General features: G+C 35.7%; 1 protein-coding gene across 3 annotated transcripts in view; it reads left to right on the top strand.

Moving 5' to 3' along the window:
- Positions 1-3,454: 3,454 nt before the first annotated feature.
- Positions 3,455-12,189, top strand: part of NDRG1_1 (Protein ndrg1) — a 62,782-nt gene continuing 54,047 nt past the window's right edge. For all 3 annotated transcript variants that reach the window (XM_051219425.1, XM_051219426.1, XM_051219424.1), the window contains exons 1-3: positions 3,455-3,493; positions 4,559-4,679; positions 6,265-6,367. In XM_051219425.1, coding sequence (XP_051065308.1) covers positions 4,566-4,679; positions 6,265-6,367 — 217 coding nt within the window. In that variant the 5' untranslated portion in view covers positions 3,455-3,493; positions 4,559-4,565. The remainder of the gene's footprint in view (positions 3,494-4,558; positions 4,680-6,264; positions 6,368-12,189) is intronic.

Here is a 12,189-nt window from a genome sequence, read left to right as displayed (position 1 = left end):
AAGGGAACGATGAAAATCCCTCCGCAGCTTTTTTGTTGGACAGTAGTGTCATTTACCTGTTTCTTCGCTCTGTCGTGTATTTTAACTTTTGTTCAGATCTCATTCAACCCCATTTTTTGGTCTCCAGTCTTCCTCGTTTGAGCTTTTATTACGTGATTTTGATTAAAGACTTATCTTTTGCTACCTAATTTTCTATTGCGTGTTGCCGGGCTATTGACAGTAAGGTCGTGTTTGACTAAGCCCAAGGTCACGGCGTGATTCAGTGTGCGACTGTTAACCTTTGGACTGTCTGCCTGGGAGGACCGCTGGAATCCTGCGAATAGATATTTGATCCCATCTTGTTGGGAATATTTTTATTGATTCTTAGGTATCGAACCCTATGGTATTAGCTGTTTCGTTTATTGTTTAGCGCGCTACTCCTGACTGCATAGCACACGCTGTACCGTTTGAGGTATTTTGTATTTCTGATCTAATTTGTTCTGTTTCCTAAATTAGAACCGTTTAAATTAAGCACGAAGTTTGTGTTTTGATATAAGACAATACGAGTGTCTCAAAAACGCTTTGTAAGCTATACAGAAGAACGTCGTCCGGCCTATTCGAATAAATTTTGGTTCGTCAGTCCTGCGTTCAAACCGAATACTGGCAATTCGGTCGTTACAGCCATTTTGATTATTCTTACCAGTATTTTAACGATGACACTGATAAGGCCGACAGGTCTGTAATTTGATGGAATTTATCTTGGTCCTCTTTTGTGTATTGGAGTGACGATTGCATCCTTCCATTCTGTAAATAACACACGTTGATAAAGTGACATATTGAATATCACAGTCATTGGGTTTGCGATGTATTTTGCAGTCTGTCTCAGGATTTAGCGGTGTAGTTCTTCCGGTCCCGTTGGCTTTTCTGTGACTAAAGTGCTAAGAGACTTGAGTGCATCGTCACAATCAAATTTCACAGCGATCAGCCATTTTTGCGAATTTATATTTGAACTTTGTTCTTCGACTAGATGATACACCTGAATAAAAGCTGTTCTGAAGTAGTTTACCGTGACCTCTTTTTTTCCTGATTATCCCGTCATTTCTGGTACACTCCCTTCCTTAGTTGGAACAGGAATGAAATGATGCATTCTTGTTCTGCAGTGTTTTGTACCAGGACAATCTCTTAAACTGTTTGCTTACAGGTTTGATAAGCTCAAAGATACCACAAGTACTCAGAGTTTGACAACGCCTTAATCAGTAACACTTTTTATAATCGAAATGTGGCAACCCAATTAGATCAGAAATTGAAAGCAGAGAGGTCCAAAGATATATTTGGTAGACTATCAATATATTGAGATGTGATCAATCTAAGCTGGCTAGTGGTTGTAGGAGATGTGAAGCACGGCGTGTCCACTCGTGATCTGGTGTGGATGCGTGACAAATCAAGCCTCATCTACAAAATAAATTGTGTCAATTGCGAAAAATAATACATCGGACAAGGCGGACGCCCTCTTCAACTTCGCCTACATGAATATCAATTAGCAGTCAAACGCCATGACATTTTCCCACTTATATCAACGCACGTGGACAACTGCGGACACTCATTTGACTGGAAAAATGTGGAAATCTTGGATGGAGGAAATTCTAAAAACTCCAGAGGATTTTTTGAAGCCTGGCACTCAGGTCAATCAACAATCAACAAACACATTGAAATCGATCCAATCTATCAATCAATCAGGAGAATTATGCCTAAACATAAGAACAAAAATTAACAAAATTTGGAGACAGAACTAAAACAAGGAAGTAAACAATGACAAGTATAGGGTTAGTGAGAACCAATTAAGTTCGAGGTTTACAGGACAAGCTGTGAACCTCATGTAGAGAAATTCGAACGCTTTAATTCTATTTGAAGTTTGTGCTGATGACGTCGTTCAGAGGAACGATGAAAGCTCCACGACCAATCCATTGAACTCAGAGAACAAAACTCCATCAAAATTATTCACCTGAGCTACAAATCTTCTTCACCATCTCACGAAGGTGATCAAATCTGCAGCATCGCAGCGTCATAGTGGATGACTTCCTCCTAATTAAACTTAAACCCTGCTAAAACAGGTTTAAAAGTTACATAGCAGGTGACTCGAATGCACCGTCTGCAAGTTGAGGAAACTTAGGTGTAGGGTCATCAAGAACATCATTTGGTTATAAGTTGATGGAAATCACTGTAGCGGTAAATACATCCCCAAAATTAGTAGCTTTGTAAGTCTTCGATATTTGATGAAGACCGCATTAATTATAATGGACTCACTTGGCTAAAAGCTTAAGGTTTTAATAGGACTGATTGTAGTGATTTTGTCAGTTTGTGTGCAAAACCTACTCCGGAGGTTTTCGGCAGTCTCGTTGTGGCTTGTAATATGTCTTTTATGCATGGTAGGGTGATCCTTTTGTAGATTTTTGTGCTTGTCTTGGACTCTGATGATGCGTGCGGCTGGTCTTTTTTGGTGAAGTTGATTGGGTAGCCGTTCTTTTGAAATACGTCCTTCAGGTATTTTTCTTCATTTTTTCGTGCTGCCAGTGTGCTGCAATGTGTCCTCGCCCTCTTGAACAAAGCATGTGCGCAATTAATTTTGTGAGCTCACAAAATTTCAAGTGATACTGAGGAGTGTTTAGATTGCTTTATATAACCAAAAAATCAATTTCAGGGGGTTTATGGCTTAGTGCATTAAGATTCATTGGATCGATACGCTCTTCCTCGGGTTCGAGTACGAGTCTTCGAAATGATTTTTGGCTTTCTAGAAGTTCCAGTGTTTTCTTATTCTTTTGGAATAAGAGAGAACACACTATTTTTCCGTGGAATTCTCATGCCGGCTATTTGTTGGAGATTAGGCATCTTACAAAGTATTTAAATGTGATCGGGTACGGATGACTGTCTGCTGAGCGTGTAGCGTGGTGTCGAACCGAAATTGACTATGAACACCGCTCCCAAGAAACACATGCCAAATAAATCAATAAAATCCCCCGGAAGCCAAATATCAGAAGACAGTTAATGGACCAAGTCGAGATATATTTGCTGGCGATCTCGTGGTATCGAAAGGATACCGAGATCGTGCCAGGATACAAGCTTGGTAACAGAACGTAACCGAATTCGCGCGAAGTCACAATCAAAGTGTAAGAATAATGGACGCTTTTTAGCACAGTTAAACAAAAGCGCATTAAAACAGTCACTGGTACGATTGGTTATAATAATAATTGTTTTCAATATAACAATCGTGTTCTCGTTATATAAGTGAGTCACTACAGTCATGTCTAGTGAAACTAAAATGCTCGTACACAATGTTGAGGACCTGCAAGGTTACGTACTTTGAAAAATTAAATGCATAACCAGTGCTCATTCTAGTGGTAAAGAAGTGATAAATATGAGCTTCGTTTTCCTGACGTACTTGTTTTTGTGAACCAACGTCAAGGTTAAATCTTAGGTGGCTTCGGCTTTCTTACACCGCTCTTTACTAATTGTGACGGTATGTGTGGTCTTTCCTTATTATTACCAAGCTGATGTATATTCAGCCTCTATGAATATTTTCGGTGGTACTTTTTCAAAGGAAATTTTGTTTTTGGAGTCAACGTATACATTTCGTAGACAAATGTTTCGTTTTGTTAATTATATACAAAATGTTGATTTGCTGCATATACTTTGTTTATAATCCACACCGATTGTGGTAATTAAGTTGTGAAAAGAATCAGTAATAAAGCATTTACATCCAAATGGAGTGACGTGCATTGAATGCGACTCGAAAACTATAGGGTTTAATTTATGACATGTCGGATCTCAAATTCTGGCTACTAAACAGGTTTAATTTAGAACTTATACGCCTCCATAATACATTTTCACCTAAATAACTAAGAGTACTGGGTTTAATCAAAAGCTTTGTGGCAATTGTTTATATTTATATTTAACCTTTCGTCATTCGTAGAGCTCCTGTTTTCACTATTTCATTGTTTATCATACTTCTCAACAGAAATGGATATGCCGTGTTTTCAGATTTTGTACAAGCTCAAAGTCTCAACATCAAACTTCCTACTGCCGTACTAAGTTTTATTTCACTACAACCTACCTTGTGGATAAAACACTGAGTATTTTGATGTTGGTGTTTACAGGTTTACACGAACTAAATGTATACCGTAGTCTAATGTACAGGTTTTGGGGTCATCAGAGTTATTCTCCTATTCCCTATTACATACTGTGTTCAGTGATTTTAGAGTTTTCTTCATTGGGTTTGTTCAGGTTGTCGAAGTTTGTAGTGTTTTGCAGCTATTAACAATAAGCTCTTTTCGTAATACATGTTAAAGGGATTTATTTTCATTAGTAAACTGATTCAATTCCACTGGGCCCAGTTATGTATCCTATCAAACCTGTATTAAACTACATATGTACCTTGTAACCAATCCAGATAATGCTAGAAGATTCCTGTCAATACTTCCTATTGTCTGAAAATCTTTGATGCACCATTTTGTTGTTCGACCCAAGAAAATAACACGAGGTTTGTATGGCGAAATAACCCATTTGTCTTCTTTTATTTTCATAGCCTACATATGAGTATGGATTGCCCTGCCGTGAATTTCCATGGCATTGAACTACAATCTCACGAGAAAGGGGATAGTAAACAGAATTCTTTTTGTGCCCTCCGAACCCCTTCTAATCTAGAGGTGAGCTAAATTTGGCCATTTGGATATATATGTTTCTGACTGCACACATTTTCATTGTCATAATATGAAATAGTATTTTTTAAAGATTATATCATAACTGAACATGCATCTAAACTTATTCGACGTATTACGTTCACGTCTTCATTGCAAATAATTTTATCTTGCCAAAATAGTACAGATGCATGGTTTTGTTTATAGAGGCTGATATCCAACATGTCAGTGTGACTGACTGCATAGTGGCTTGTTATACCAACCGTTATGCCCTATCATTCTTTGCCTTCCCTTAAATTCCAAGTTCCAATATGATTGCAGATTTTAGGCTTAGTATCGTTCCAAAACTTTCTGTGATTAATAATTAGGCATTTCTTCGACCTGCAGTATTGGTTTTCGTAAGACAGTTTAAATAACGTACGGATGGTCAAAGGAATAAATAACATCAGTCCGTCAATTTTAACCATCATATTGAAATACTTAGTTGGGTCATGTCTATCTGGTTAGGTTCTATACGAGAATCGTGATTAACAGTGAAAGACCTGTGATATGATTCAATATCGGTCATAGTAGTGTAGCTACATCCATTCTTCTGTTTTTTTCCCGTACCTCGAATTTCAATATAGTTTCATACTTTTCACTCCACGAAGTCGTTCCTTCTTGTTGAGCGATATGTTCGATTTAGCCTTCGTCACAATCATGGACAGTATCATTACTTCAACTTATTTGTCATGTATATTGTTCCTTTCGTCTTAGTTTATTGATATGGTGTAAAAACTTTGATCAGTTCTTATTTATGTTAAGTTTCATGTGAATTACGACATAGTGATTGATTTTAGTTGAGATTTTACTGTATTTATTATTATTAGATTTATTCAATATTATCTTTTTGGTACAATTTAGAATTCTCAGCGCAAAGCATTTCAGCGAGTTTCCATTTCTTATTTCTTGGTCGATCTCGACGATAAATATTGGGTGATCGCCAATTAGATGTTGGCAGTTCAGGAGTCGACATCTAAATAATGTACATTCTTTTCGATGTATATTGCCAGCAACCAAAATGTCTCCAGTTGTACTTTTCTGTAACTTGTACAACGAAAGATCGTAAAGGTTTCACAAACGCACATGAATAGGTTGTGCAGTTTATTGACATATTGATCTATGGAAACAAACAAAAGACAGATAACGTGTTGAAATATCTAGATGGCAGGAATAGGCAGTCCATATATTCAAGCAGACCGCTTAATAGCTTGTAGAATTAAAGTATTCTTAATATGTTGAGGGTTAAGATTCCTTAATAACTTTCTAAGCACGTCTTATTACCTGACCGCATCTTCATTGTAAGTTTATGATGCAGGTTTTTAGCCATTTAATGCCCCACTCACTAGGGTACAGGTTCAAATAAATTTGTAGACGACCAAATGGGTTGCTTAGATATGTTAATCTCTATAGGGATTAAGTTACTCATCAGTTATGTATATAAAATCTAAGCACTAAGATCACATTTTTTCTTTCGAGTGATATCACCTGTAAATTAGTTTATCGACTGTTTTATTTATTTTATTATACCTTAAAAAAACCTTTCAACTGATAGGAACACGAGATACTCACTTCTTCTGGTTTATACCAACGGGTTTACGTTCAACCTAATAAGAATAAAACTGCAATTATCACTTATCACGATATTGGAACTAATCGTAAGTACATGAGTTCAAAGAAATATTATACTAGCACATGTGTACATGTATTATTATTATTATTATTATTATTATTATGGCAAAACTACCATACCGATTGCTTTAAGCGACCAATCAAAACCAAGCTAATCTATTCGAAATACTAGGCAATTTTAGACAGCTTGTTATTGGGAAAGTTGATTTTGATAGTCGCATTTTGAAAGCATTGGATGATGTTTTTTCTGGAATAAACCATTAAGGTTAATGTATTAGGCTTAATAGTTAGGTTTCAGAATTACTAGATTTGTAAGTTATTCGGACTACGGTGCTATTGTTTCTGGCCTGATTTATTGATAGTTAGCCCTAGGGTATTCATTAATCATGTTAAAACTCTTAGTCCTCTATGTTTTAGATTGCTTTCACAAAAGCTGTGTTCTGAGTGGCTATTTTCTGTTTGGTCAATGTCAAGATCAGCCTTAAATTTTTTCAATGCCGTTAGTATACTATGGTCCTGTCATTATTATTCTTGTTTCCTAAAACCGATATCTTAAATATTTTTTGGCAACGTATTGACTCCATCAGGAATGATGAAGGAATGAGCGATGAGTGAACCATGAACATGATTTCTAGGTTTAGTTTCATGTATTTTACGGTAGTAAAAAAAACCGAATACGAATCAAGTTGGTAGCATTTATTCCAGGCATTCTTTGATGCAGACAAACAATGAGAGACGTGGAGCAGAAAAAGCAGGCGTACCAACTCAATTTAATTAAATCATGACTCAGCATTTATGAATATGGAAGATATGAGCAAGTTCATAAATACACACATACTATAATAAACCATCTCAGGGTCATATGTGTAAGTGATAAAATGATCGGAAAGATCACGATAGTTCATCTTTCTAAAGGTAAGTATAAGTTGTGTAAGCGTGTGACAATAATGCGACCAAATTATACTACACTGACAACCTTGGGCAACTCATCGGATAATCAGAAAACAGTACCTAGTCATGAAGCGATTAACAATAGAAAGCAATAAAACTACAGTTGAGGGATGGTTTCGATATGATGGTCCATTGTATCATAGAGGGAAGTAGTTAGGTTTGCATGACAGGAGTCAGGCTAGTGTTGTGAGTTGGGTTTATAACACCATAGAGTTTTCGTCATCAGCTAACATTAGCTACAACGCAAAATGTTGGAATTAGTTCATCGGTGTCGATTGAAATCAGCTATAATGCCACGACACTTCGTCGCCCCTTTTTTTACAAACTTAACAATCTTGAGATTGAGATTCAAGAGTTTGAATGTAAAAATGTTAGCTGCATAAATACTAGTGACTATGTACTGAATTACAGGAAGTACTTTAAAACACAATCTGGATTATGAGCAGGTATTTTTTTGTAGTCTAGTCCAAACACCATGTCATATTCACTATGTGGTTGCGTGGTAGATATCTTAGAAAGGAAAATAAAGTTTTAAACATTTTAGTAATCAAAAATTTTCAATTTTCATTTAGTTGACATAACATGCAAAATATCTAACACTGGGTTTTTAATTTCGTACAAAGATATACAAAAATCTATCTCAATTTTGCTTGATTCACTCAAGGGCGTCAGTATAATAGTATACTTTTACCAGTAATACTAACTGCTACATTTTCATGTTTCATTGTGAAAATCGGGTTATTGATCCTTTTCGACAAGATTTATTTATTGTTCATGATCACTTTTTTTGGATGACATGAAAAAAATTATCTGTTCAGTATGGTTTTTACTTTGTTTATTTTATTGTTATTGTTTCAAACAAGATACAATTTGTTAATCAATATTTAAAGGATGTGTCAGGATCATTCCCATCATATGTGTTTCATGAAGATTCGTTAGATTTTTGAGTATCTAGATTGAAAGCAGTATATAATAATACTGTCTCTATGCAATATTCTCTAGGAGCACACTATCCCCCAAATGCCTTGGCATGGCCGAGAGTGGGGAGGGGCATCTCTCCCTCTCGAGATGCTCTCACATGGCCACGTGCATACAACCACTGCCAGAGAAGTCCTACTGTTGTAACGTGAGTGACTGCAGATAAGAGCAGCAGTGTATTTATTGATCGATTCAGTGACACGTAAACACGTAATGAACGACCTAGAGTCCCGATTGGCCCTGCTTCGCTGTCTAGCCCAGCCAGTTGAGTCCAGAACACAAGTCACAGCTTCTGAGATATGAATCATTATATTTCAGACATACTCTATTTATATACCAATCAACCAGACCATATCGTACCATAAAATAGAAGACAACATTTGTAAAATATTTAACAAGTGAAATAAATACCGACCAATAGGGAGTGTACATTTAAAGTCCAAGGCCACCATTAGACTTAACATGATAATTATTGGTATATTTTTCTGCACATCCTAACACCTGCTCACTGCCTTCTCGCCAAGGGGGTGTTGTTTACGAAATTGAGAGGACCAAAAGCGAATGTCCGGTGCTTCAACCGGGTTAGTGGATATGGAGAGTCCACCTATGAAAGTTGTAAAACCCTGATTTCAAACCAATGGTGTATATAGGCTCCAGTATCCTGAGGGAACAAATGGAGTATGAACCAATTGTTGATCATTGGCTACCATAGGACTGCATCCTCTTATGTTGCTCCACTGCTTTGTGGATTAGACCTTTAGGTCGAAGGCTCCGGATGTGGTCCTCTGAGAAAACCACCTGCTTCGGTTTGGGCACTTGTGCAGTATCACAGCCCACACACAAATCGAATGATTCATGTGGCGGATATCTATTTGGTGCCTCCTTGTACCAATGTTTATGTGTTTAAATAAATAAATAGATAGATAAATAAATAAGGAGCAAACTAAAATGATATCTCACTCTAAAATAACACTAAAGTTTTGTATTTTCATATTCATCGTAGTATTGTTTAATACTATTCATTTGTAGAACAAGTGGTCGCCTTATTGATGTTTAAAGCAATCAGATTTCGGCAAAATCCTAGCAGGTTATAAATGTACTCTATTTAATTCAGTTTAAAAAATTCAAGTTGTGTTATCAAGGATTTACACGAAAAGTCTTACAGAAAATTAAAACGATATTATACTTGGTTGTTAAATAGAGATAGGTGATCTATAAAGCTCTGTATACTAAAGTTTAGCACTTATGTAAACTGATTGCAGGAAATTTATAGTCAAATAGCATCCAAGTTATTGGAATAGTTTGGGGTGGAGGACATTTCACTTGTTATAATGATTGATTATACTTAGTTAAATTATGATAATTATTCTTATGTGAACCACAGCATATTAGTAACAACACAGAACTGTGGTTGGCGAATAATGACTTTTGTTTATATTAGTATTTCGGTAGGGATCTGGATTTCTTGTTTTTATCTACTTTTATCATATTGATGTTTTAATCAAAATGAATCTATATCACAGATGTGTTAGATTATCTACTTTCAATATTTCCTCGACATTTCATAACGACATTTCTCGATAACAGTTCCAACTCACTTTACATTTATTTGGGTCAATCAATTTATGACATTCTTCAGTAGCGTCTAATAGGATCATTTATATTTTCTCGTTATGAAGTAGTTAAATTGAAGTCGTCAATTTAATTAGTCCTTGTAGAACTACTAAATAAAAACTTTTGTTTTGATCAATCTTTGCACGACGTCACTAGTGGAATATGTTATTGATTATTTCTATGAAAACTTCTATTGGGAATTTAGAGAAAAACATTACGAAAAATTAGATCAATACTTGGGTTAAAATACACCAAAATGTGATATGTTACTTTGTGTGTTGTAATGAATATTGTTCTTGTCCCTATTTGTGGACATTCCAGTGACCCATTTTCTTGCTCTCGCGCTCACTCAATTTAGTCCTATGTCATGACTACTAATGCATTTCTTGAGTGAAATATTTTAACACTCATCTGGAGATTATTAAGAATTTTTACTTCTATCAATAAGATAATGTATACAATGTGAATGGCTTATTGAACTAAATGCTGTCTGATCTTTTACTTATGAATAAGTGGAATCAGTACATATTTATACAATAGACTGCAAGTTGAATTTCCTATGTGCTATGTGCTACCCAACCACGAAAAATGAAATGTGTAATCGATTTGAAATCCTTTACTGAATAGTTACTATACAATAAACATTTGAGATACTAAATTCTTACCTGATTCCTATTTTCCTACAACTTTAAACAGTTGATCACTAAACGTGGGAACAGAGAGTGGAAATATGAGAGAAGCTTCACTTTGAAAGTTAGATTTATGTGCAGAGAACAAAGAGTATTCATTTGTTTAGATGTAACCTTTGGGCTTGAAAGGCCGGCGTAGCAGTTATTTAATGGGTCATAAATTCGACAATTGATTGATTAAAAAAGGAAATTGAGCTGTTTTCTGAGAAGTTTTCAAAAATGCTTCGAACGAATTCACCGCTGAATAAACGAAAAAATATCTACGTTTTTAGTTTGTTAACTGTCTGGATTGTCTTTCATTCCTTCTCAGTATAAGGTATAAAGAATTATTTTGTTAAGTAGTTTGTAGTAATTCAGTCACTTTGGTAATAATTCTTATCTTGTAATAACAACTGGAGGACCATTTAAAAGTGAGTTTCGTGCTAGTTTTATGTGAGATGACTGTTTAACAGCTTATACTAAAAAAACCCTAACTCCTTAGATTTCATTCTAAGCATAGGGATATTCAGTCATTTATTGAATTGAAGTTGGTTTAACTCAAACAGTCAGTCAGTAACAACGTAGAACATCAGTTTGAGTTGTCATACCACATTAACACAGAAATACAATTGTCGATTCACATCCCGTGGTGGTAGAGGTGGTAAAAGTATAAGCAGTAATCAGAAACATTAGGATTTGAAGATGTTATTCAAAGAGTATAATCCAGTGAAATAAATTTCCAAAGAGAAAAAAGGAAGGAACATTAAGAATTCAGAAGGTTACAATTTGGGAGAACATAAAGAGTGGATGCATCTGCGCCATTGCAAACGAATTTTGAACTATGTCATTCAAGGTCTCTAACCATCGATTGCTATCATCTCGTGTATCCCAACCAGGTAGTCTACACCTAACAACATGACTCAGTCCACTTGTCAGTGACATCATGGATTTGTGCCATGTTTCGGTCTGGCCGCCTCTAGCTATCTTCAAACCTAATCTTACACCATAAAACAGCGTACTTCGGGGAAGTCGGTGGTTGGACATACGTAACACTTGTCGCAGCCATCTCAGCTGATGAAGTTTCACTACGTCATCAATTGATTTGCCATTCTTAGCTAGTACCCGTTTCTTAACGACTGCATTATTTACCCAGTGGTACCAGGATACATGAGCAATGTTTCAAAGACACCTATGATCGGATACTAGTAACCTACGAATATCCTCTACTTTTACCGGCCATGTTTCACAGCCATAAAATAGAACGGGACGAACTGCTGCGCAGTAAACCTATCCTTTGTTTGGTAGATAGATATCTCGCCTACACCATAAATGATGTAAGTTGGCAAAAGCTAATCGAGTCTTTTGTATCCGTGCTGACATTTCATCACACATCATATCACAAGGATTGATGAATTCATAGGGTTTCAGTTTTCTAATAGAATTTTCATAAATTTATCCATTTAATATTTCATTATTTTTCCATTATTAATCAGCTGATTTCAGTTATACTTATTTTCAATTTGATAATTTAATTATCATTATCATTATGACTTAAATTAGATGAATATTACACATGCCTTAGATACGGATATATATGTCATTGGTAACATTTCAAAGATATGAAATTTTTGATTAGT

Source organism: Schistosoma haematobium, chromosome 6 (genome assembly GCF_000699445.3).
Source record: "Schistosoma haematobium chromosome 6, whole genome shotgun sequence".
NCBI lineage: Eukaryota > Metazoa > Platyhelminthes > Trematoda > Strigeidida > Schistosomatidae > Schistosoma > Schistosoma haematobium.
The sequence above is the reverse complement of the archived record's forward strand: the minus strand, read 5'-3'. Positions and strand labels throughout refer to the sequence as shown.